At 39.8% G+C, this 26,948-nt stretch overlaps 1 protein-coding gene across 6 annotated transcripts; it reads right to left on the minus strand.

The window, feature by feature from the left end:
* Positions 1 to 68: 68 nt before the first annotated feature.
* On the minus strand, positions 69 to 26,404 carry stim1a (stromal interaction molecule 1a). 6 transcript variants are annotated; one of them, XM_059330956.1, is made up of 14 exons: positions 26,241 to 26,404; positions 24,924 to 25,056; positions 21,241 to 21,371; positions 18,495 to 18,609; positions 16,962 to 17,073; positions 16,404 to 16,519; positions 12,914 to 13,091; positions 7,207 to 7,384; positions 6,442 to 6,609; positions 5,967 to 6,067; positions 5,449 to 5,678; positions 4,349 to 4,429; positions 3,363 to 3,762; positions 69 to 2,955 (listed from the first exon to the last, which is right to left on the minus strand). In XM_059330956.1, exons 2-14 carry the CDS (start codon positions 25,042 to 25,044, stop codon positions 2,445 to 2,447), a joined length of 2,442 nt encoding a protein of 813 aa, XP_059186939.1. In that variant the 5' UTR covers positions 25,045 to 25,056; positions 26,241 to 26,404; the 3' UTR covers positions 69 to 2,444. The 6 variants fall into 6 exon arrangements, with proteins under 6 accessions (XP_059186939.1, XP_059186934.1, XP_059186935.1 ...); XM_059330951.1 differs by lacking the exon at positions 4,349 to 4,429 and adding an exon at positions 6,996 to 7,031; XM_059330953.1 differs by lacking the exon at positions 4,349 to 4,429 and adding an exon at positions 6,996 to 7,031 and having other exon boundaries at positions 307 to 2,955; positions 3,699 to 3,762; positions 26,241 to 26,402.
* Positions 26,405 to 26,948: the final 544 nt, after the last annotated feature.

The raw sequence follows: 26,948 nt of genomic DNA on the forward strand, positions 1-26,948 counted from the left end.
GTTGTCTAAGTGTTGTACAGTGTGTGTTGTAATATCTCAGACAAAACCAGCTCATCTTTCATTCAAAATAGTTTATTGCTATCATGCAGGAGTGCCATAAAAGTTTAGACCATCACAGAAGATGCAAAATTATCATTTTCTCTGTACAAATATACTGTGTGTTCATAAATAGAAGCTCAAAATAAAGAGAAAGAAACAGAGGGTGGGGAGTAAAGATCCACTCTTTTAACCCAATATAGGTTTTGTTACAGCAGTTGACATGCATCAACATTACAGTGCATTATACTGGGAGCAGACAGACATACACACACACACAGACATACACACTCGCACACAATCAGATGGCGTAATCCATTTACAGCTCTGTCGTGCAAAAGAGGTACAAATTACATTTTTAAAAAGTACCAGTAGGAAATTTATTTTTTCTTTTTTTTAAGCTGGTTTCTCAAAGAAAATATCCAAACAAGTCTTAAACATCCAAACCACCTGTTACATTATGAGGCTGGGGGAGGCCGACTGTGTCTTTCGCAGCACTTTTTGGTTGTTCATTGGTCAGGAACACCCTATGTGTACTGGCGTCCTTACTACTTAGTAATCCTACAACTACTGATGCATAGTTCTGTGCTCATATGAAGCTGTCAATATTAAAACTGGTACAATGCTCTTAGTCATGGTAATCTGAGGATAGCTATTATCTGTAACAAATGTAAACATACTGTACTGATGATACTGTTACAGTAACAATACCCTCGGACATTCAGCATTTAAACTCAGAAATACATTGCAGGCTGTATATATATCATGTGGTTTTGTGGGGTTCACAGGGCTGAACACACTACAAATACAAAGGCCTCTGACAGAAATAGGGATTTGGCACTTTGACGTGATTGGTCTTCTGCTTTCAAAACTCGTTGGGTACTTTTTTTTTTGGATAAAATGTGGATTACAAAGTGGATACAACTTGAAAATTTCTATCTAACACAGAGCAAATGATTTTGCCTTGTAACGTATAGCCCTTACCAGCACCCACCTTGCACTAAGAAACTGCTGTGAAGTTTCCACTGTCCACCTAAAATATTCATTAAAATAGAAACAATAAGACAGAGAGGACAGCAGGAGCCAGAAAAAGCTAAACTCACCACCCGTTCAACAAGTTAACAATTAGTGGAAACTGTTGGATCCCATTTATATTGAAGAAGATAATGTTCATAAACAAAAGTTAACTTTCGAAAGTTGAATAAAAATGTGCTTCAAGTGTTTTTTTGGTTTGATAAATATATTGTTTTTCATACAAGTAGTATAGACTGTAGACTTTTTTCCAAAGTGGTAGTTAATTTTGTTATTCAATACAATGTCAGATAAAAGTTAATTTTCACATAGTTTTTCATTGGTAATTACTTTTTGGTAACACTTCTGCCTAATTATCATCCAAGCTGGACATTAAGGTCAGAGTATTGAAAGACTTTCTTCTCTCTCAAGATACGAGTTAATCCAAATATTAGTTAGCAGTTAAACTTGTCAGCGTTGTTTAAAAGCTGGATATTCAAGCAAAGCACTTCTCTCTCACTCTCTCATGCACTCAACACCTAAATACTAAAAATAAAGCAAAGGCTGCAATTGAATGGTCCTTTTCTAACGTATTATTGGGAGATTTACCTCTTGTCAATGCTCTTTGTATACAAGGTGATGTCATCCAGCTGCTTTTGGATGAGATCAAAGGTTGCAGATTATGATTCAGCCTTTTTATCTAAGTTGTTTCTAAGTCAAACCATGTAGCTACTATTGCTGTGCTATGTTCAACGGCGCTTAGCACATTTTTGACAGCCAGAAGTGAAATTTGAGTCCAAGCTTTCTACCACCACTCTTCTGTTTGAGGATGTCCTGAACGTGTCATTTGCTCTGCCAAGACGACAACAAAAGACAGAAAAAACGGTAACCATCAATAAAAACAAACTACTCTGAAAAAAAGGAGTGCGCATTCACTTTGGATTTGTAGGCTAGGTGGTTAGGTAGTAAAGAAACATCAAGTGTTGTCTAAGCAGGTTAACGACAAGAACCAAGCAAACACTAAGAGCATTCGAGTATCAGTCAAACAAAAGTGAAGACATGCAAAATGTTATAGATTGTAGAACAAGAAAGAAAAACCAACTGGGAGACACATTTGCCTTTGAGACTGGCACGACTTCCTGCAGAATAAATAATACTTTACATTCCAATATACAAACCTACCCATTCCCCACATATTTAACATTGACCAAATAAGCAGATAAAACTGAACAGCTGGTTGCTCCCACAGTTCTTTAGAGTAGGTGTCGTACCTACAAAAAGATGCAACGGCAACAAATTGTGCCATTATTTTGACCCACAAAACTTTTCTTTCCCCCCAAAAACAGACCAGAGGAATACAGTCTGACAGCTTCAACAGCCGCTAGTTCATGTAGCCCTTATTTCCTCTGTTTCTTGAAGATCTTGAAGGTGTGTTTCTTGCGGCTGGCTGTGGAATCTGTATCTTCTCCTGTAGAGCCGCTGTCCTCCTCCAGCGGGCTCTTCTTGGAGGACAGCTGCGGGATTCGGCTGTTGCCCTTTGCCCCCGCTGCCCCTGGCTGCCCTCCTGTAGGCGACGGTGTGTCAGGTTCAGTGGAGTTAGGGCTGAGGGAACGGGACGACTCTGACAGACTGTTGATCTCCGCCAGGCTTGGAGACTGCTCCATGCCGTACAACTTCTTCATGAGTATGGGGCTGTCAGAAACAGGCTCTCCAGGACTGACCTCATGAATGCGATTCCCTCCGTTGGGAGTGATAGCATGCAGAGACACGGTGTCATCTGCACGGCCGGACAGACCGTGCATGAGAGAGGTGGGCTTTATTAGGTGGCCTTTGGAGCTGTAGGCAGATAGCCGATCACCAACTTGGGAGAGGGACAGGGAGGAGTCGGAGTCAGAGCGATTTAGGTCCCTGTGGGGGGAAAAATACAAGTTTGAGGAAATGAGAAGGGAAAAAACAAACCCAAACAGTTTAAAGTTGAAGCATTGCATGCTGGGGTTTATCTACACTATGCCTGCAAAGCCACGGAAACACGCTGGGCACAGCCTGGACACTGGAACTCCACACTTGTTAGTTGTGCAGGCAAAGAACAGGAACACTGAGAGGTTGAAAAAGAGTAAATGCATAGAGTTCGGACTGCTTCGTCAGGTGCAATGACAAGAAAGCAAAATTAATAAAAGAAAAATTAAAACTGAAATGAAATGAAAGAGATGAAGGTACCTATGCTGTGATACCCGCATCAAAAATGAAATGACACGTGGTGAAAAACACATCCACGCACATGCGATGTGTGTGGAGAATTAGAAAGAGACGGGTACCCGAGGCTGTCGCTGCACGAGGAGTGTGCTTTGGAGACGTCAGGAATGGGGTCCATGGGCTGGAAAGAAGCATGATATATATGGGAGGAATGAGGGGCTATAATGCCGCCCATAGAGCTGGGTAAGCAGGAGGGAGAGGAGGACTGGGAATGAGGGTTTAAGTTGGAGGTAAAGAGGATGGAGGGGTGAGACACAGCCGAGGAAAGAGGAGGCAGAGGGAGACAGTCGAGCTGCCCAAACGAATGGCTGCGAGACTGTCTGAAGGTAGCCCTAGACCTGGATGAGTATGGGGTTCCCTCTCCCTGCTGCCCTGCCAACAGGCAACTCTCTACCAACCTCTGGGAGCCCATGGCTAGCTGGGGGTCAATGTGGCGTTGGCGCAGGGACATCATACTGGGAGCTGTGGGCACAAAACAACAACATTATCAGCTACGATTCATTAAATAAAGTCTGACGGACACGAGGAGATTAGTGGAAAGATATTAAGGTGCTGGGATGCATTTCTCTCGACTTAAATCTTGGAATATGATCAAGTCTCTAAGATAAATCCCATTCACTCATTAACCATTAGTACATTATGAGAACTGTTTTATCTCTTCTTCTCAGAAGGAAAATATTAAATCAAAACAAAACAGAAAACAGTGATGGTGTTACCAACTTAGATATCCTGTTTCAATTAAAACATACTCAACAATTTATGAAAGGAATTTCCCATTTAGAATAAAAGTCAGTGACAAACACTATGGGAAGGAAGCAGGGGTGCACTGGGTGGTGACAGGATTTAGAGGAGGGGGTAATTGTGGCGAAGCAAGCAACTAAGGCGAGGTCAGATGAACGCAGCATGGAGTGGTTCCTCTTTCAGCTGTGTCCATCTGCAGCGTACTGACTAATTAGGAAATATTACATCAATATTACAGCTTTGAGTCAAGGGAAGAGGCAGGGATTTCAAACTGAGGACTGAACTGGGGCATGAATAAATGGCCAACCAGGATATTTCCACATGTGCGGACAGTCTGAACTGACGGACCACAGGTCGCTGGCTCGCCGTTCCAACAGTCGGGTGCCATCTGTAGTACGGCCAATGAGGCAGCAGTGGAAGCCGAATGCCAGAAAGGTGGTGGAGGGAGAGAGGGGAGTGAGATAGGGAGTGCAATTAATGTTAATTAAAAGACTTACTCACTATTGCGGTGGGAATAGGATTCTGGAGAACAAGTTTCACCTGCAGTTAGTCAAACCAAACCTAACGTATGTCAAGTTTTGTCATAGTAATAAGTCAAATACAGAGCACACAAAAAAGCTAGACAGAATTATGGTCATAATTTAGTTATTAATTGATAAAATAGAAATGTGTGAGATGTTTACCCAAGAATTCTCTAATGAAAAATGTGATTGAGATTTTGTAAAAATGATAGGTAGCTTTGTGTATTTTTTTAATCTTATATTCAACCTAAAATACTTTAAATACACTTCCTTTGGCTGCAGCTTTTTGACCAAAATCTACCTAATAAATTGCTATAAGCATCAACATTAATATGAGTAATGTATACTTTATGCTGATATATAGATATTAAACATTTTTACTCTCTAAAATCAGTACTAGTACCAGAAATCCATAATAAGTCGGGCTCTCTGGTCTGAAAATATTAGGACACATCCACTACAAATTGGTCTCATTAAGAGGTATATTTTTCTTGACATTTCATTTTCCAGAGGAAAGTCACAGGAGTCAGTTCAGTCTCAATTGTCGACTGAGAGTCTCGTCAACACTTTTATCCAAAATGAGAACAATTAACAGAAGGCATCAACTGGAATTGTGTGTAAAACAACAAGACAATTAGGTGAATTTACATGGTACACATATTACAAATGTAAAACAACACTCATTCATTCATTCATAGATATGTGTGACCCTCACTACCTCCGTCACCAGGGAGGCCACAAGGACAAATTCCGGTATTTATAGCATAAAAAGGTCCAAATTCTCATGTGGGCTGATTTTTTGATTTTCCCAGCAGGGCCTTGGAGGGTTTAGGGGTTCGTTTGCTACTCCCCACAGACTGGCTGAGAGATTCGGAGGAACTCTTACATTGCAGAGTTCCAGGCACGATATCCTCATCCAAGTCGTCCATGTCGTCAGACATGATGAAGTGCTGAGGTGTGGCTCGGCCGCCCATGAAGCTGGGATCAAGGTTGAGGGATGAGGCCAGAGAAGGAAGGCCTGGGTTATTGACGATGGTAAAACCTGTGAGAATCTCTATCTGCTGCCAACGATGAAGCCTCTCCCGCAGAGCAGCCGTCACCTCGCCCAGGGCTTGTCTATGAAAGATGAGGAGAAATAAGTCCAGAGGAAAAGTAACTTACTCTCACATCATAAAGAGTCGTAATATCCAATGCTGACATAAGTTCATGTTTTTGCGAACCTGACAAAAACATGTTACCAGGACTGTTTAGGAACCAATACAACAAAAGATAACAAAAAAAGCCATCAGGATGAGGAGTTAAACTACAGAGGAGCACAGGGAATATTTTATTCCCATCTGTCCTCTGTAAAGTTAATCTTGTGGTTCAATTCACAGTTCTGCTCGTTTTCTAAAAGTGACTTACTTTGCTGCCAGTATTTTGTGGTCCACATCATCCAGAGAGGAGCTGTGAGCCACATGAAAAGTCCCAAAGAGAGTGTTCCTCTTTTTCTTTATCTTCTCTGCCTGTGAAAACAAATAACCAAACATTTACGATTAGGATTGATCCATACACTGTGTTAAAAGGGACTTTTGTTCCATGGTACAACAACAATCCAATAAAAAAATTCAAGAAAATGAAAAAATTGTTATGCAAGCATAATAGAGATTACTATGTGGCTTTTTTACTGCAATATTTTTTCTTGAAATACCTGAAATATGCATACAACTTTTTAAATATTTTGGACAGACAGGTTTCAAATCTTAGGTTTCTGGTGGCTTATAAAAATGGTTGCTGTGGATTGTAATTAATACATTTGAAATAGATTGTAACATGACAAAATCAAGGCAATAACATGAACTAAACAGCCTGGCACTCCTTAAGGTTTTTAAGTGCTTACCCCTTCTTTGGCCACCAGGAGCTGTCGTTCAGCATTTTGCTTCTTGATGTTGTAGTACTGCACTTCCACCTCATGGGTGAGCTGCAGCCACTTCTGGAGCGACTCTGGTGGTGACCAGCCGCTCCGTGACTCCAGCTCCTTCTCTGCTTTCTTCAATGCCATGCGCACCTGCAACATATAAAAAACATAAGGTGACAAATAAACACATAAAAACACACATACATTTTAAGTGTAAAAAGCAACCAGAAAGCAAGATGAGTATGCTGACATGTCATGAATGTGCTACTTACATTTGCTACAATTGTTTTTTCTTATTGCTATAAGTTGTCACAAAATGTAATTACACACCTCTTGATACATGCCGTCTAAACATAGGAGTTTAAGTAAGCACTGACTTGCCACAGACCATTCTACATAATATGAAGGGAAACTATGCTGAATCTGAAGCCTTTAAAGCAATTAATCACCGTGTTTTTGAATGAAAAAATGTGACTTAAGTGTCTGAATTAGATCATGGTGATAGTCCCTCAAGCAAATACTTGTGTTTTACTTACTTGTGTGGGATGTGCTGTGCGGTTCTTGCCAAATTCCTAATGGACAAAGACTTCAGTGGGTGTATTTATACTATAGCCAGTGTGAATGTGATAAAACTAAACATACTGTGAAGTTGCCACCTTGGACATTCACACTCATTTGTTATTCATCTGTGTGCTTGTGCTGAGCTACAGACTACATGTTTAAATTACATTTATCACTTTTAGATACCTGATCGAGCTCTTCTTCAGCATACTTTTGACGACTCAGTTCATTCTCTGTGCCCTCACGCAGCTCCCTCAGACGTTGGGCCTCCTGCTTGGCCGCATTGATCTCATCCCTCAGTTTCTGCTCCAGGGTTACCTTCTCGACTTCTACTGTACGATGCTCCTCCTGGGCAATCTGCAGCCTGAGAAGAAGGAGAGGAACAAAGAAAAACAGTTATTCACGAGTTAATTTGTCTTAGAAGTGAGACTCAGTCAGTCACTGCTTTATAAGAAACAACAAAGAAACATAGCGTGGTAGGTGTCAGCGTCTGTGGGCTGTCATGACGTGTAAGCATGTGTGTGCCATGTATGTGAGGAATGTAGGACTTGCACCAGCTATGAATCACCGGAAACAATGGATATCATGTAGAAAGCATATGGTCAGCTGCTAGGCAGCTCACAATAAACTGACATCAGAGAGTAGAGCGGAGAATGGGAACAGCTGCCACCGTGTAACTTTAGAACAGTACAGTGTGGTATCCAATGCCTCTGTAGTATATGTGTTGGTGTGTATGTGGGATATTTTTAGACTAGCCTCTTAAAAAAGGTCTACTTTTAAAAAGAGTGGCTTGTCACCCACGATGACATAATTTTTATACAAATAATCTTTTAAGTTGCTCTATTCTGTAAAAGGCCTTGATCCACATACTCATTGTGAATACCATGTATCTAGGAATAGAATATTAATTTAAACCAAGAAATAAATGGTTTCATTTGATCCATAAATCTAATGGTGGGGCTCTCAGGTGACAATACTTAAAATGGACTTGAACAGTCTTTCATCTTGTGACACACCACCAACAAAAAACATCTTTCAGTCTCCTGATAATAAAGGACAGGAAGCAGTGCTATATTCCAGTCACTAGGGAGAAGCAATTTCCTCTTGACTGGCTGCACACAACAGTAGAGGGAGCAGAGAAATGAAAGGTGATCCAGAGAGCTAGCTATGGAAAATGTGGGTGGTGGGCTGTGCTGCTAATGCTTACGACCCTGACCTCTGCCATTCTCTTGCTAAGATTTGAGAACACTGGCAGAGCTACAATGCCCAGCGAGAAGACGCCAAATGCTGTTTCACCTGACCTGCATTGCAGGGCTCACAGGACGCAGACAGAGTGTCTCTGCAGGTTTTGCATGAGAAGGTAAACATAACCCACTGCTTTATATACGCCAATATTATTCAAACTTATCTTACTCTCAGTGTACTTCCCTGATACTAACCTGGGTTTATTTAAATTCAGCATGGAAAGAAAACTAACACATAATTGCCGATCACAGCATGCAATGTTGTCCTTGTCGCCAGTCCTTTTCCAGGATGTCTGTCTGCACACCACACCCCAATCCAAATGCGGGTGAATTAGCACTAGAGCTGACATGTAAAGCAGTCACGCTTAACACCATCTCCCACCAGTGGGGCAGAGGCTGGGTCAAACAGTGCTGTAAAAGGCACCCAGGAAATCCAGCTCCAGCCAATGCCTCCTCCTACTGTCTCCCAACAGGGAAGCTTTGGTCGAGCCAGGCTACTTGATACCACCACAGGATCTGCTTGAAGGTATGGAAAGAAAGCAGCTGGCAGCAGGGATCAGGAAGAAAGGCACAGCTACAACCAGAGGACATACCTCTCTCTCTCTCCCTCTCAGCTCCAAAAACATGTACTACTGCATGAGATAAAGCTCTCTTCTTGCTTGTCACACTAACCTACAATACAAAATAATATCCCAGCCACAGTGTTTGGCTTTCCATTAAGAATACTTTAAGGCTCATCACCAATAGGCTTGAGTGGTATCCATGTTTCATACCATTTATCCATATTTCAACTGCTTCAATAACGGCCAACTCCGGTTTGGTCAAGATAAATCCTAAATTCACAGAGAATGGCGTGAATATATGCTGCTTCTTCAGAGTGCTTTTCCCAGCTGTCTATATCTGCTGTGCCCTGTCTGCCAGCTGAGCAGCTGTCCTCTGAACAGCATCTCTCTCTACCAGTTTAATACATAGACTGCAAAAGCAAGGACTGTATTTTTAAATGGTAATGAAAATTATACTGTCAGGATTTTTAAATACACTGGTAACTGTTACTCTGCCAAAGCCTAGTAACACCAACTCTGAAATGTCTGAGAATCAGTCATCTGCATTTGGCAGTAGATACATAGGTGATCATGACTGCTGTCATTGTTTTGGTTATGAATACACAAGATTAATACACAAGCTACTGCAAATCCTCAGTATAATGAAAAGGCATTTTAAAATAATTATGCTTTATGGGACATATTCTTGTTTATGGCAAACAGGCACGAGACAATTGGTTTGCATATCTTTTCTCTGGGCTCTCATCCACCACATACTCGATTCAAATGTGGTTGCATAACACTACTAAACTACCACGGATAAATTATAGCGGAATGCTCAATGAATAGCTATAACTTTGGAAGATATAATGCAATGTTTGCACTGGTCATTGTACTGCATGTGAAACGGTACAGCACGGCCCTAAACCACTAACAATATACTACAAATAGCTATGGTAAGTTTGGGTACCTGCAGAAAAAGCTGAATAATACTTGTGTGCTTTTAAGATTCATTATAGGCTCTCTGGTTTATTCTGCAGAAGAGAGTGAGCAATTAGCTTAGCAAGAAATAAATGTCAGAGCCAACTTCAAAGTTGGCAGTGGCAGGTGTGTTTTCACAAGTGATCAAAGTATAAAGCCACAGAGGAAACGCACAGACCGGGCTGGCAGTCTGTCAGAGGGACAGTTTGACCTCGATGGTTTGTCCCCGCTGCAGCAGTCAATGTCTTTTAGTTAGAAATCAGCAGGCAAATCCCACAGAACTTGCATACTTTCCACTCATACAGTACTGCTCCAATAAGGACATTCACCTGATAAATGATATAAATCAGCATACAGGGTAGTCAGGCCTGACATACTACAGTGCAACATGAACAGCTGTTACTGAACAGAGAAGTAGAATCCAAGGCTGACACAAACATCAATCTCAGTTCAGTCAGTGAAATCTAAATGTTGTCTTTACAGTCAATTTGCTGTTCATCAAAGCATAACAGGTTTCAACAACCTGTGTCTCCTAAACATCCAGCTGATACAACTCATGGGGGTGATAAGGGTAGTATCGTAGACTGATAGTTTTGATGCCTACAACAGCTCATCTCTCCCCGTCCAATGTTCCCAAGCATCAAGTCAGGAATGTTACGCATTTATGTGGCAACACCTGTCACTGCTCTCCAGAGGTTTATCACTTTCCATTTGGATACTTACTGAGCTTTCATTTAAGAGCTTTCAGTCTGAGGTCAAATTTCAACTTTGTACACAATTTAAAAAACAAATATTTTTTATGAAATATAATGTGGAAACATCACATTGGTTTAAGGAGATCAACATTTATGTTTTTTTTTTTTTTTAAATTGCACAGCATGACAGCACAACATGCTCACAATGAAAGGGAAAAAACGTTTTTTTTTTAAATTGGTGGTTAAACTAATACTGACACATCTACGCAAATGTAAAATGCAATGCATTTGTGGCATAGACTATTACAACTACAGTAAAAGCATCTCATTTTTGAACAGAAACTTCTCGTGTTAAGTTCTGCTCCAGTAACATATTTTAATTAGAAATATGCAGAAAACAGATGCAAAACAACAGCAGCAAAACATAAAAATGCCATCTCATTGTGACATCACACAATTTGATGGCACCATCTGTGCACCTTGGTAAAACTGCCATAAAAAAAACAACTAAAAATAAACCAAGCCTGACCTATGTTTGAGATGAAGCTGTGTTTGAGAATCCTTTAAAGGAATCGGAGGAAACAGTGCATACCTAAAAACACATACCGAGCATTCCTTGAAGTATTAACAGGACCAAAATAGTAAGATTTGCCTTTTAACATTCAATTATTCCTCCTGACACCAAATTCAGCTCTATCCGGAATGCTTTATCTTAAAATCTCTCTTTTAAAACATGTAATCATTAAGGTAGCAATGGCCTGAATACACCAAGTGTCAGCATGCAGTCTCCTGCAAAATTGCAGACACACACATTCACAGGCTTTGGCTAAAATGCAAGGTTCACAGAGGTCGTTCATTTTTGGAACAAATCTGTTAAAGACAGAAACTAAAAGTTACCAGGTAACATACCACCTCAGCTGGCTCCACTGTGATGGAGCAGCAGCACCGAGCTTCACAACACTCGAAGCTTAATGTACCATCACAGGTGACAACTGGAATCTCCTCACCACCACAGTCTGATAACGAATCTGCACCAGTCCAGCCAAAGCTACCAAAAACACTCAGTGTTTCCTACTATATACCATTAATTTAAGAAGCCTTGATCGTATCATATGAATGTGCAACCTCACAACAGGATGTAAGCACACTGTGAATCTATGGTCATGCTAGGGAGCAGACTAAACTCTGATGTCTCTGCACTCAGCTGAACTGTGATATGCAGCAGCATTTGTTACTAAGATTAGTTTTGGTCTGCTATTGTTGAGTAAAAATTGGCCTAATGAATGGAAAATGTCTATATCAATGTCTTTGATTTGATCACCATGACTAAAAGCAAAATGTGCTGCACTTATCCAACAGTTCAGAAAGGCTGTAAAAGACAAGTTGCAAACCCAAAGTGCATTTGGTGTTTTTTGCCACTTTGAAATTAAATGTTGAAAACATTGCACTTGGGATTTAGTTTTTGATTCTCGTTGCAGCTGACTCTTACGTCAGATGTTGAAATGTCCAACAAAAAGATGCTCCGATGATCAACAAATGTCACCTCCTAAATGGCAATTGGAGTTGTACAGAGTTGTCAAACTTGCTTAAATGCCATTCCAGCTGTTCAAACAACACACCTAAACTCAGACTGCACTGACATTTTCTTGAACATTCCATGTATCTATATAATTCTTACCATAAAGGTCTTCATCAAACTTAATGGTTCATATTTATTTAAATGTGGCTTGTTTAAGAAGCCATTTGTCTAAAGGTCTGTCCAATGAATCACAGTGCAGCTCTTCCGGTCTTTTACTTTCCATATAAAAACAATGTGGCTCTGTACATGACAAAGTGTAGAGGTTATGACTTATGGTTGGGTCATGGCTGTGAAAATAGACTATGAACCACTACATGCAAATTCTTATGTGGCTGTGGCTCAGTTGGTAGAGCGGGTTGCCCACCGATCGAAGGGTTGGTGGTTCGATCCCTGACCATGGCAGCCTACATGTCGAAGTAGTAGTAGTTGAGTGGTCGCAAAGCGACTAGAAAAGCGCTATATAAGTGCAGGTCCATTTACCATTTATTTGCATTGTAAAATCATTGACACTGAAAGGATTTCCTGCACACTTCCTTCTTTGACACAATGATATCACAGAAGAAATAGACTTTTGTATAAAACATATAAAATATTAACCTGTTTAACAAACTTCAGAGAAAAGGAGCAGGGACACTGTGTCACACACCAAAGGCTTTCTAACTAATGAGTGAGGCTGTTGTTAGGACCGTCATCTAGTGATCAAACTCATAACAAAAGAAAAAAAGCCTGATAGAAGAGATGTCTCTAATAATAAATGTTTGTTATGTTTAACAATGTATTTTACATGGAAAATGTGCACAATTCAGAACTTGTTACACAGTGTGCTGTGTGGGTGGTGGGAAAAACCCTCACTTCTGTTGTAGGTCATGCAGGCTCTGTTCAGCTCTCTGCAGGCCCTCCAGGTCTTTCATCATCTTCTTCATGTGGTCCTTAGAGTAGCGGTTCTGGATGTAGGCAAACCAGCAGCCACCCATGCCGATGACTATTGACACCACCAGCATGAAATCCTTCAGGTGGTTATGTCTATTCACTAAGAGAAAGAGAAAATAAAGAAGTTACACTTCAGCATGGTAACGGACATCACAATCATAAGATAAACCTATAGAAGAAAATATGTATTTCAACCAGGCAATATGTATCAAGGTCACAAGATAAAGCTCTGCAACAATGAGCAAGCTTCACAAGGATGTGGTGTGAAGCTTGTGCTAGAGCATAGCCTAGTCATACTGCAAGTGTTGTGGAGAGACACAAATAGAAGAGTCAGTAGCGCAAGTTCAGGTTGCGGTGAGAGGGGCCTAGTGCAAAAGACCACGATAAAGCCAGCTTAACACGGCCTATTTCAGTCTGGTAACCAATGCTGCTGATAAACATGCACAGAAAACCAAACAATGGCAACTATAACGTTTTCATAAACATGAGCAGCTATTAATCAAATCCTAATAATAACAAGTGCGGGTATGCTGTCATGTTGTCATTGTATGGGATTCATTGCCATTAAAAGTCACAGCAGCTAGAAAGCAGCTATCCAATTTGTAAAAAGCATTAAATTAAATTCAGGTCACCTTTCAGGTGAGGAGAACCTTTATGATAAAAAATTAAACCCAGAATCAAGTTTGGGTTAATAAAGTCCATTTGTCATTTGATGATTATGTCGTGCAGCAACTGACACACAGCCTGAATTCCAGCCTTGCAAACCACACAATGACGCAAGTTTTTCTTGCAAAACCTGCAAAGGGGTGTGCGGGAAAGAAGTGCCAAAAACACGACTTCTACTTCCTGGAGTGAGAGAAAAAGGAAGTTAAATTAGGAGGAAAGTTCAGCACAGGATTGTTTCACTTTAAATACATTTAGGAGGCATTCCACACAGTTCTTTGCACACATGTTCCTGCACCACTGGCTACTGATGACACAGAGCTCAAGCTGAACGCACCATGGATCCAACAGCACACAGCCCTCTGCACATGAACACTTTCTATTGTAAAAGGCACATGACCAAAGCTCTAGCTTGTGCTAAATGATGTTTCAGTAGGACTGTGTATATTCTTGTAGACTTGCTTATAAAGTCCAGAACAAACACAGGTTCATCAGAGTCATGGAACTTGGACCAAATGTTCCCGCTATTGTGTCAAAGTAGCAAACCACAAGCGAGAAACAGATAATCTCGCGGGCAGCTGTGAGCTGTAACTACTGTTCCGGTCACGTCTGAGGCCGGTATATGCAGCTCATTATCTCTTAACCATTAAGACTACAACCCCCCAAAACAAATACTATGTTGTATCTCTGGGTTAACAGGAAATACGTTTCTGTTCTCTTTGCTATATTTACTGCTCTTACAGCGTTATCTGTCCTAAAAAGGAAACACAGTTCGCCTTCTGTCACCACACGAGTTACACACAGTTAACACTTCATTCACGGTCTTTCAGATATACCACCAAGAGAGCATTAAGTGACATTTAATTAACCATGAGCAAGAATTGTTACACAAATGTCCACTTGATTAGGCTCAACCCATTGTGAGATGTGTCTTAAAGTGCTGCTGCTACATAAAGTGAGTCAGAGACTGTCTATTAGTGGGACCCCCTGGCTTTGAGAGGCTGTCAAAGCCAGACAGCGCTCACCAATGTCTTCCTTCGGTTGTGACTGTAACAAAACACACCCACAATGACACATGCCAGACACAGACGACTTCACACTGCCCCCCACCCTGTGCAACTTTCTTCCAATGCTAATGACTTCTTTCTATGAAGGCTCATTAGATTTTCTCTAATGATCACATGCAGGCACACATGTGCCCTCAACAAAACTCCTCTTCCTAGTTATCCTCCAGTAAAAAAAAGCATCAAGCATTAAAAAGGACAATTCACCCCCTAATCAAAAGTACATATTTTTATCTTACTTAGTGTTATTAAATATTCTAGATTGATTTAGAGAGATGGAGATAGAGATGTCTGCCTTCTCTCAAATACAATGGAATTATATGGTACTAGCTAAACAAAAATGTAAAACAAATTCAGCAGCATGTTTCTTTCCAGAAATCCTAACTAGGTTACTAAAGATAATCCATATAGATTGTTGTGAGCAGTTTCATGTAAGAACAATTTTCTTTCTATTGTAGTTTCAACCTGAAAATGCTCACAACAGGTCTGTGTTTTATCTTGAGTAACCAGGTCATGATTTCTAAAAAGAGACATTGCTCTTGAGTTTTAAAAATGTGTTTTTTGGCGTTTTGAGCACCACAAGCCAAGTGCCGTATAATTCCGTTATATCTTCCAGAGAAAGCAGACATCTCAACAGCTGATCTCCAACAGTAATCAACTTACACCAAAACAATCAAGGTTAATGAATAGCACTACAGGTAAGAGGAAAAAAAGATGTATTTTCGGGGTGAACTGTCCCTTTAACACTGGGTAGGTCTCATTATTATATTTAGATAAATATTTTTAGTCTAAAATTTTCCTGACTTTCTAGCTCAGTAATGCAAAATGTTTGTATTCAGACACCACATCACACTGAAACTAAGCTTTTAACGACAACCATGTTGTTTTAATAAATACAGAATTTTGGCAGTCATTCTGGGAACATGTTATCACAGTGTCAACATGGAATGTGTAAAAAAAATAAATAAAACAGTGCCAAGAGGTATGGCAGCTGGGACACTCCCATCCATTGTGATGTTATAAACCCCTCTAGAAGAAAAAAAACCTGAAGGACTATAATCTGTATGTCCAGAAGTGGAGCAGTGATACTGGAGAAGGAGAGGGAGAAGATGAGTGGTGCTTTTTTTGTCTCAGTACGCAGAGAGGTGTGTCTGGAATACAGAGCAGGGTGGTGTAAACTGTAAGCTCACTTCCTCAATGCCTGAAACTGATACACACGGTAACAGGATTTTCCCTACATACCAAATGTGGGCCACCTATAGTGAGTAAATGAGCAGATCAGTGAGGAGATAGGTAAGTAACTGAACAAATACATGAAGCAAACAAAACCTGACCACAACATATCACAAGGACAAGGTGCTCATGACAAATGAGAGTAGCAAACACCAGTGGTCAGGATGTGGGTAATGGTTGAAACAAGCTCAAAGCTTCTCACAGCAATATTCTGCCAATTCTAGACAATCAATTCAGGTTTTCCTGTGAGAAGATTATATGAAGTGTTTGAAAACAATAAAAAAACATTATGATTATACATAACTCTGTCAAGGATGCATAATCCTCCAAATGTGTTTTGATTAACATCTCTAGTCGGAGGTTTCAAATATCTGGTTCAAATCCCCTGATGTTCAATGAGAGAATAAATTACAGCTGCAACAGGAATTTAAAAAAAAGAATACTGCACATACTCAGGGGTGCTCCAAACAGTACAGTGTCCAAAGCCTTGAGCCTCAACTTTTGCACATGGCTGCGATCCAGAATCTTCAGGCTCGAGAGTGTCAGAGTGGTGTTCTTTATGGCGAGCCTGAGAGAGAACAGACACACAGTCAGTTTGCAGGAACAAGGAAGGGAGAGCAGATCGTGCAATGTACTTTGAGTAATGTGTAATGTGACCCCTTAACAGATGTTCTAAATCCAAGCGATCAGATTTAAATCACTAATGGTCATTAAATATACCAACTGCAGTTTATTAGAATAAATGTAATAAAACTGACAATGACTGATCAGAATCGGCAATGAAATTAATTATAAAGAGAGTAATTTAAATGGGTTTTAATTGCTGACACTTAAGAAGCTGCATCAAATCAATAAAATCAGATTATGCGTTGGCATCACTCCCACACAATTTCGTCACTGTTGTCATTAGTAAACTTTGCAGCTTGAGTCTCATCACTTTCATTGAAGATTTCAATTGTAAAAAGTCTTACATAAACCACAACCTATGTCATATCTTATTCATCTCTCACCTTGCCAGGGCACTCCCATTAAAATTCATCTTGCGAAAGGCATCCACATACTGTGGCAGTTCCACATAGGTGATGAGCCACTCCACCACCTCATCAACTGTCCAATTATACACTGAGAGAGAGAAAAAAACATATAGTATTGGTGCTCATCGATTCTCATTTATTCAGTACCTGCAAATTTATGTATTGTTAAGGCTACAATAAGCCTCCATCACAGAATGTGCAGTCTGAGTTTTAGTAATTTTTCATCATTTTTAAATGAAACAATGGCTATGTAAACAGCTGACTTCTATCATTAATGACATTTGAGGGTGTTGACATCTATACTGAGTACAAAATGTATTTTTAGACCTGTAGCTTTTTAAAAGTGATCATAAACAATCAGATAATTGAAATGTTTTCCTTGGGGTCAGGCAGACAGTCAGCTGACGCACAAACCAAAAGGAAAGAAATAAATAGTGCTGCAGTACAGGCCAAGCAGAGCATCACCAGGGAAGATGCCAAGTGTCAACTGACATCGAAGCAATCAGTGTTTACAAATAATCTGCAAACAAATTTTGAATATAATGACTGTAGCAGCGTTTGTGTTTACTTGTCAAAATACTGTCTGTCCCCTTTGTATTTACACAGTTTATCTGAAATGACTGTAAACGCTAGGCAGCACTAACCTCAAAGATACTGTAGTTTGATTTTAAAAGCAATGTATAGAGCCAAAACAACAACAGTGTGTCACTGTCATACCACTTTTTAACTGCACTATATACACAGCCTAACACATGAGACATATTATATGACCATGTGCAGACATGTCCTGAATGATCTATGGGGTATCCTATAGCATAGCATAAATAGGCTTGCCCACTGTAATAAGTGGGGAAGGAAAATACAATCCCCAGCTACTGGCAGAGAGTCAACAGTGTGGGTTGTCTGTGTTGTTCTCTTGAACAAAAACCCTGTTTCTTGAATCTAAACCTCCAGAGCCTTGTCAGGAAAACTGCAATGCAGGATATCTCAGTGCTAGCAGGAAAAAAGGGAAGGAAGTTAGGGGAGTAAAAAGGGTGTGAAAAGACATGGGTGCCAGATACAGCACATGGAAGAGCTCTCAAAGAGCACACGATAGCCCAGACAAACAGATAGGCAGAAGGAGGTGAGAGTGTGGAAGTGAATTTTGTGCTGACAGAGTCAATGGCGCCCTGCTCTGTCACTGCCTGCAGCTGATAAGTACACTGCACTTTGCTTGACATGCCATATGAACAACTGCCTTGCTCCTTTGTTGGGTGAGTGAAAACAAGTGAGAAGGTCAAGCAGGGCTAATGTGTGATCCACACTTTCAGTTACAAGGAGAAGAATAAACTCTAATTTACTGGCTATTTAAAAACACTGTTGTACAGGGCCACAAAATAGAAGTCATTACTTTAGAGACTATTTCATTCAAAAATAAATACATAATACATCCAATACTGTGGTCTACAATATCTGAAAGAAAGGCTTGTATGTGCTGGTCACTACAGGGAAAATGCCTCAAAGCAGTACCTTCAGATCTCTTCCATGCGTTCCACAAGTCCTCCACACTGATGAACTGGTCATCCCCGTGGAAGCTGTTATGCTTTGCCTTGGGGTCATGGTAGTTTAGATCTTCTCTCAGGAACTGCAGAGTGATAAGGACATTTGTAGTGGTTACGAAGAATCCAACTTACACAAGTTTTAACTGGGAAAAAAACCTTAATTGTAACACTAAACAGGCCTCGACTCTTACAAAAAACATTAACAACTTTAGTGAATAATTTAAATGTACCACTCAATAAATGTTGAGTTCTTCCTTTCCTAGTTGATGAATTAAAGCCACCTACTTAACAAAACAGACTTCATTTCTGAAAAGAAAGGTGGTTGAATAAAATGTATGAAAAGCTGGAGGACATACACCACATTTGGGATGTTGTAAATATGCTGTTGAAAGTTAATGGACCCCTTTCACTCCTGTGATCTTCATGACCTTCAATAAAAGACGAAAAATTCTTGCAGCTTATGTGCATGTTTGCTTTACTCACACTGAGAAAGGACACTGAAACTGAAAAATGTAGAAGATTTTCCATCATTTAATGGTCTGGAAGAGCTCAGAACTTTCTCCTCACTCGTGTTAATAGTTATTTTTCATTATGAGAGTGTGGGTGACCTGTATCTTAAAGCCAGGCAGTGGTGTTATTAAAAAACAGAGCACAAGGACAGGTTTTGTGACGCAAAGAGTAACAAATGTTTCGATATCAAAAGGGAACCATTCACCACAGAAAAGGTCATTGCCAATGTGATATTTGAATTAGCCTCTTGTGGGTTAGGTGGGTAAATTACCTTGAGTGTTTAAAAAACAATATTCTGAGAGGCTTTTTCTTTTCAATTTAAGCTTGTGACTGTCAATTTCAAATTTAGCCAAACGATAAGCTCTCATGACTATTATGTTGTCATATGAAATATGATATGAATATCATTTTTCCCCTGAAGCCTTATTGTCACTGTGAACCAACCAGCAGCCAGCATAGACTCCAGGAAGATTATGTTCAAGGAAAGGAAGTGTCCGCCACATACTCTCAGTAAAACCACAGCTCGTCATTTTTAGACATAACATGTTAATAAGTGACCTTTAAAAAGGTGCTGGTAGAGCAGGAAGAGTTTCCTGTTTCTAGTCTATATGTTCAAGCCGACTGGCTGCTGACAGAAGCCTTTCCCAATGTTTAGGTTTTCTTTAGGTACATCTTAAACATGAGTTAAAAGTTGAACATAGCTACACTATTTGTCCAGCAAAAGTCTCCTAAAATAAACTGATTTGCGTAAATGGGATGCTGTATGAAGCGTAACTAAAATATGTATCAAATTCAGTAATTCAATGTTCAACTGAATATAAATCAAAAAAGGTTAGGGAAATTATGACACCGTTTTATTTTTGTTTAGACAACATGCCAACTATTTTGCAATCAGGGTTGTATGACGAACAATAAAGTCTTTGTATTACTTGTTGTTATCTACATTTAAAAATGGCACATAGTAAATGACACTGAAATCCATATTTATGGCACTTTAACTTCCATTTTCACCCCCATCGCAGAGGCAGTGGTCAACTACTGGCCAAAGGAACCACACTATTGGTTGCCCACTATATTGTAGGCTAACACAGACACATACATAACATCTTGCACTCCCACAAAAGCCAACTCATGCAACATGGGTGGAAGACAGTAATAAGTCATGATGCCTTTCTTTCTTGATAGATGTGTGTGGGAGGATTTCACTACAGGGAAGAGAGACGCTCTGTAACACAGGTGAAATATGACGCTCCTGACAATATATTTATATTCCTTTGAAAACTATCAAGACCTGTATAATGTGGTCATGGCCAGAAGAGGCTTTGATCTTGGTCATAAAGGAATCAGATATGCTTATTATTTAACCACTGAATGATAACAGGAAGTCAGACTACTGTCTTGAAGTGCTCTAAATTGCTCTGGGCTTTTTTATTTCACGGCTCAAAGCCACCACAGATGTGCATGCTCACTGTACAACACTTGATTCTTTGCCTTTGGGGTATTTGCATGCCAAGTTCCTCTTCTATAAGCAGAGAAGACTTTGGTCTGGCCTGAACCATGTGCAACTGACTGAACCAAAGTAAAATGAGGCTCCAGATGAGGCCTCTTCAAGGCCACAACGTGTAGTTTAGACTGGAGTCCAGGATGTGTGTGCTAAATGGATGACAGGCCGTATCTTTAAGGCTCCAGTGATGTCTGCAAAGCAACAAACTGGCCTTCAGATGAGAAGTCTGAGCAGACATCAGCTAGAACTGTTTACACAGTGCGTTCATTATACTTCACTGTATTGAACGGTAAAGCAGCTAACACTATTTGTCATGCATTTGAAAAATACAAACCACATCTCACTACAATTCTTTGTAATAATGTGTTTGGCAACACCAATGACTACAACATGCAGGCCAGTTAGAACCACACTTAATGTGAATTAGGTTAATTATTGACAAAAACTTTAGCAGAAAGGGCACTGGAGCATAAACAGGACAAATCCTCCAGTTACACAGAGTAAGTTAAAGGCATTACAGGGCTATCATTAACTGACCGTCTTAGCGGCAAATCCTGTGTTGAGTCAGATGACAGAGAATTACGGTAATGATACATTTAAGCCTCTAAGGACTGAATAAGGACCACCTCTGTGACTGTACAAACCAACATCAAACATCAGCATCCTGATGATGACGATTACTTTTTAGGTTGACACTTACGCCGTCTGTCTCTGACACATCTACGTTGCCGTTTGCGTCATCGTCCATCTGCTTGTGGATGTTGCGGATAGCCTCGTAGGTGAGAACTGCATTCTCATCTTTGCATAGTGGCTCATCGATCCGACAAAAATCTGGTGGAGAAACCGAGACATGCAAAAATGGTGTTAACAGGCACCTTTGAATTTGTCAAGTCATCACATTTGACACTTCTACTACTTCCAACAACAACAACAACAACAACAACAAAGATGACCATAGAAAGAATGGCCTTCTATCACATTTATTCACTCACCGTTCAATAGGATTAGACAGACAATATTTAATTTTAACAATGATTAAGGATGAGCGCAATAATGCACAACAATATGCCTTTACAGAAGACTTGTAAACACCTGATACTCTTCAATTTTTCTACTTTATTCATCTATTGTTCTGTCATCCGAAGTGAGCTGAACCTTTAGTTTGAATGAACACGGTTCAAAAGATTTTTGAAGAAAAACTTGGTTATGGTTCTTTCTGTTGCTATGCAATATTGGAGAAAACTAGTTTTACAGTTTAGTATACGCTGAAGTTCACATTTTAGCTTTAGCACCAAATGTGAAATTCTAGCCATGTCAGGAATATCTATTTTTCAACTTAAAAATAGAAACAAGAGACATAATAAAAAGTGATCATTTACTCCAGTTCTCATTTTAGCTCAGAGCTTAAATAGTTTTCTTATCTTCAATGGATCCTGTGGTGGCCACAAAGGTTCATGACTTTTAACCTTTGCCACTTCTTGCATAAAACTCAAAATGCAGAATCCCCGGTTGGACTGCCCTAACTCACCCTGTCTTGCTCATATAAGTGAACTGCAAAATTCCTTGGCTGAAGACAAAGACTTGTTTATGTAAAGCATTTCACTCAATGTGGGGATGTTACCAAGAAACCAGAAACCATGAAAAGCTGGCCACATCTCAAGGCAAATGAGCTTTTGGTGACAATGGGCTTTCATTTGTTCTGTTAATCGTCAAATTTGGACGAATTACAATGTTGTTCATGTTCACTGTGCTGATCATTGACAGTCAGATCATTGTCACTTGTGAAATTGCTATGTGCAGTGCTCCACAATTATTTGGAGACAAATCAGAAATTTGTCTCCATTAGAAGTTATTATGTAATTTAGCAATGTGTAAATTATCCGAAGCCTGTCTGCCCTCTGTGTTCCCTCTCCTTCCTGAGGGATTAGTGATCCTCTGCCATAGATCAAAGATAATACCGCCACTCCCACTGAGAGGAAACCTTGTTTGGCATACACTGCAGACACTCTGCAGAAGTTGTGTAAAAGGGCATGGGAGAATACCTGTAATAACAGTAGGTTTAACGGGAATGTCAACTTTAAACAGCACGGTTGAAGTGAATTCACAAAACTCTGACCCTAAAACCTTGAGATGTGTATATTGTATTTAATTCAATTAAAGTCTGTCTTACATAACCTCTATGTTCTATGTGCTGCTGCTATCGGTGCCCGGACACTCAAGTTAATTTGTGAGTTTTAATTTCAGAGAGGCCTTTTCCTGGTTAAATTAAGTTATATAAGAAGCATATGTCAAACACAGTATGCTATATTGACTATTTCATTGAATTATAACCACAAAAAGAGGAAGGTGAATATGACGGTTAAGGGGAAGGCTGGCTTTGCTCACCAATATGAAGAAGTGGCTTGCACATCCTAAGCTTAGTTTTTACCAACAATAAATCTGAATTGCATTTTTCTAATCACAACATTACTGTCTTATTGAATGAAATGCGTGATTGCAGTTAATAAATGCTAATAGATGGTACCTTTCAGTTAAACACTTTGATCAAAGTAATTTCCAGACAGACGTGTGCTGCCTGCATCATCCTCACAACAATATGGTGTGGCAGTTTGTAGAATCAAACTTACTTCCTATATCATAAAAAGTAGAGCTCACATACACATATCTCAACTGACACAGTCATCATTTATGACTGTCATCCACACACATAATGGTGTATAATAAACTGCAATTGAGCTGGCATTTACAGCGTAATGCCCCCACCTACGGATCAAATTTGCATACCTATGCTTGTTTATTCCGACAAACATATGTTATGACAGGCTGGCTCAGTGGCTGTAAATAAAAATAAATAAATATGTTCCTTATATTTTTCTTTATGAACTAGAAAGGCTTGATCCACAATACAAACTTCTTTGTGGTAAAAAGTTCATTTTTGAGCCCAAGTTTGCAAACGTTCAGATTCAGAGAACCCGCAAAGCCACATACCAAGAAGGCAATTACTCTCAGGCATTCACACTCACCATGTTAAACAAAGCATGACAGTTACTCTGGTGAAAGCTTACCACCTGCAACACTCTCATACACACAACCCTCTTGCTCATTTGGCTTGCAAACCTCCGGAGACACAAGATAAGATATTTACATACCAGTCAGCCTGCCTTTTTTAAGAGCTCATGTTACGTAAGTCATTCTGTGTCCCTGCACGTAGATGGAGATCACACTCCATAACTTTGCTACTTCATAAATGCAGCAGTTACGATGTCTCGAGACCATTCAGAATACCTGTCATGCTTTGAAAATCGCTGTCAAGCATAAATTCTTTCCCACACTATGGCCTCTTGGAAAATGTGCTTCAAAAGGTAAAAGTGAACAATGTCACACCACTTCCTGTTTAACCAACCTGTTCAGCAGTACTGATAAAAGATCACACCCAAACAAGTTTGTGGTGTTGTGTCTTTGCCCAGCTGCTGCTTTAAGTATAGTGTATAAGGTCATGATGGATACTTCAAAATGTAAACTCGAGCAATAGTTATGCCTTTTGTAAACAGATACAATTACTTACATGACCCCACTTTTAAAAACCCTGAGTCATAGCATGTCATAACTGGCTCATACTTGTCCTGAGTAGGTCTCAGGTTTCATAGTTTACGATGCGTTTTGTGGTCTCAAAATACACTCGACACATGCAAATCATTCATACTAAATCACTTCATGGACTGAGGCAAGAGAGATTGTCACAGTGATAGACAACCTCATGTAACAAGATTGGCAACTTTTACAAGAGGAGCTTATTCACTCAACATGTTTGCAGTCAAATATATAGGCCCACATTGCCTTTAACATGCAAGTTTACATTTAAGATTTTGTTGTTAAAACTTTCTGTGAAGATATGAGTACATATTAACATTCTAGAGAGCTCTGTAGTAATGTGCAATCAATAATTAAATAATTGCATCGACTTGTTTGGGGCCAACACTTCAAATACAGACTTAAAACGTTAAAGTGTAATAAATAGTAATATTTTATGTTGAAAGTAATGTACTGCCAAACGTTAGGGAAATAGTAACAGTGTATTAATTCTTATATAATCCTTATTATGACTACCTGACACAGAAACTACTTAAACCCCTGCTCATGTGCTCCACTAACCATTAGATCAATTACCTTCTGTTTGACTCGGTGGCTTGATCTGAGTTGGAGGATAGGGCTTAATGGAGAATGCCAGCCAGACTATTCTCAGCATGACTACATTTAGTGCCTGTACAATCAGATGTGGCACGAAAAGCTCCGACTGCCAATCCATAGTTAGTGGTTTAACATTGGTTATGTGTATAAAAATAGACTATTAAAAACAAATAAACGCCATGATTGATTACTCACCTGACACCCCATTTTCAACCACCTGACTGTCCGATGAGGTTGAACCTGTTTTTTCACTCCAACTTTCTCCAATGACACACAGGCAAAATATCCATAAGGTCACCAATTTGTTAAACTCCATGACTGGTGTGTGCTGAAAAAAAAAAAAAGACACCAGAGTCCCGTGACAATTCTGATAATTCTATCAAAACAAATCATCACACTGTTAAAATAATCGCCCAAGTCATTTTTTGTCAAAATAGTTTTTTTTGCCTAATCATCTCCTCATGACTCCAGCCACCTATGGTAAAATCGCCTACATCCTCAGTTGATCAGATCATGTGATTTTACCCCTTTAAAATAATGGCCTATGTCAAGTGTGTGACTTAAGCGGAATTTATTATGCCTAAGTCAAAACAAAATGTGACTTAGGCAATTTTTTGAACATGCCTTTGTGCAAGATATGGTAACACTTTATTTTGAACTTGTCTACATCAGACTGATATGAGCCGAGCATGTCATAAACATGACATGGGATGTGTCATGAACATTAATGACACTTTAAAGTAATGTTTAACGTTTAAAGTAACACGTTTTTTGTGTTTCCTGCAAAACTTGAAAAAATGAGTTAGGCGATTACTTTAACAGGGTGAAGAAATGTGCAGTGTTTCTAAGTGAATCAATTAGACATCGCTCTGTGTAAAAAACAATGTAGCTTTCTTAGAACAACGCCACTTTAGCGAGAAGAGTAAACTGCATTAATCGGCTTAGAGTACACCAAGAAATTCGGTTAGTTACATAAAGGTCTCCTGCTGCAATTGCGGACACATGCTAACACTTGAAAAGTGAACCTCTTCTTCCTGAATGAATGAATACACACACAGTCGTTAGGCTGCTAATACCTGGCTTTCTCTAAGTCCGCTTTAAAACCCTTATTTTGTCCGCTTAGCGGTGCTTTGGGGATCTTGACACATGTCACTTGAGAGGCGAAAATAACAAGATTATGAAAAGCAGCCTGGTTCGTGTGCCTGGTGGGTGGATGTCTGACAAGCCCCGACTAGACTAGCTAGTATCACCTCGGCTAACTAGGAAATGGAGTGAAATATCCAACAAAGCGGGAGTAACATTACGGAGCCCTTACTCTAACGCCTTCGTGTTTTTTCCACCAGTTAATGTCGGTGTCGACTTACTGTATTTTCAACAGACTAACATTAGCCTCAGTTGACGTTTAGCAAGTCACACAAGGCACGTCAATAAAGAGCAGCTGTAGTTCTAGCTAGGCTACATGGTGTTACTACGGCAGCATCGTCATGTTGAGGAACAGAAATGTAAAGTTACCTGTCATGTATCAGAGCCAGCAGATGTGTAGTTTCAGCTCTGTGTTATCATAGCAGCAGATGCCTGGTCACCAGCGGACTCCACCTCCTGTAAAGGTCTCGGTCTTTCCCCCGACCGAGACTGGACCGAAAACGCCGCAGAATGTGGAAAGGCAGCAGGCTTGTCTTCATCTACACCACAGAGTCCCTGGTTATTACCGGCAAGCAGCGCCCCCTAACACCGGAGTGTGTACTGCGCATCATGTCACATTAAACAAATTGCTCAAGCGAGCCATCTAGCGGATTGTTTGAGGCATCACATATGGATATGTTAACTATGGAGTCTGGGGCTATTTTGTACATTTTTGAATCCTTTTCATCCTGCCTGTATACACCACTTAAAAAATGTTTAAATGCCATGTTGGTATTTTTTTTCCCCAGCACAATCTCACCTATATGACCTAATAATAATTGTTTTTTTATTCTGACTTACTGGATCAACATTTTGAACCAAAAAGAAACAAAGAACATAAATGTGATCTTGTGATTGTGTGTGATCCTGTCAACCAACTCTGGTTTTTATTCTAGTGTGACTCTATTTATTTATTTTTATCTGTGGGTTTTTTTTGTTGTCATTTTGTGTTTTCTGTGTTTTTTGGTCAATTTGTGTTTTTTTTTTTGTCATTTTGTGTCTTTTTTTTTGGTCATTTTGTATCTTTTTTTTGTCATA

Source organism: Centropristis striata, chromosome 4, assembly GCF_030273125.1.
Source record: "Centropristis striata isolate RG_2023a ecotype Rhode Island chromosome 4, C.striata_1.0, whole genome shotgun sequence".
NCBI lineage: Eukaryota > Metazoa > Chordata > Actinopteri > Perciformes > Serranidae > Centropristis > Centropristis striata.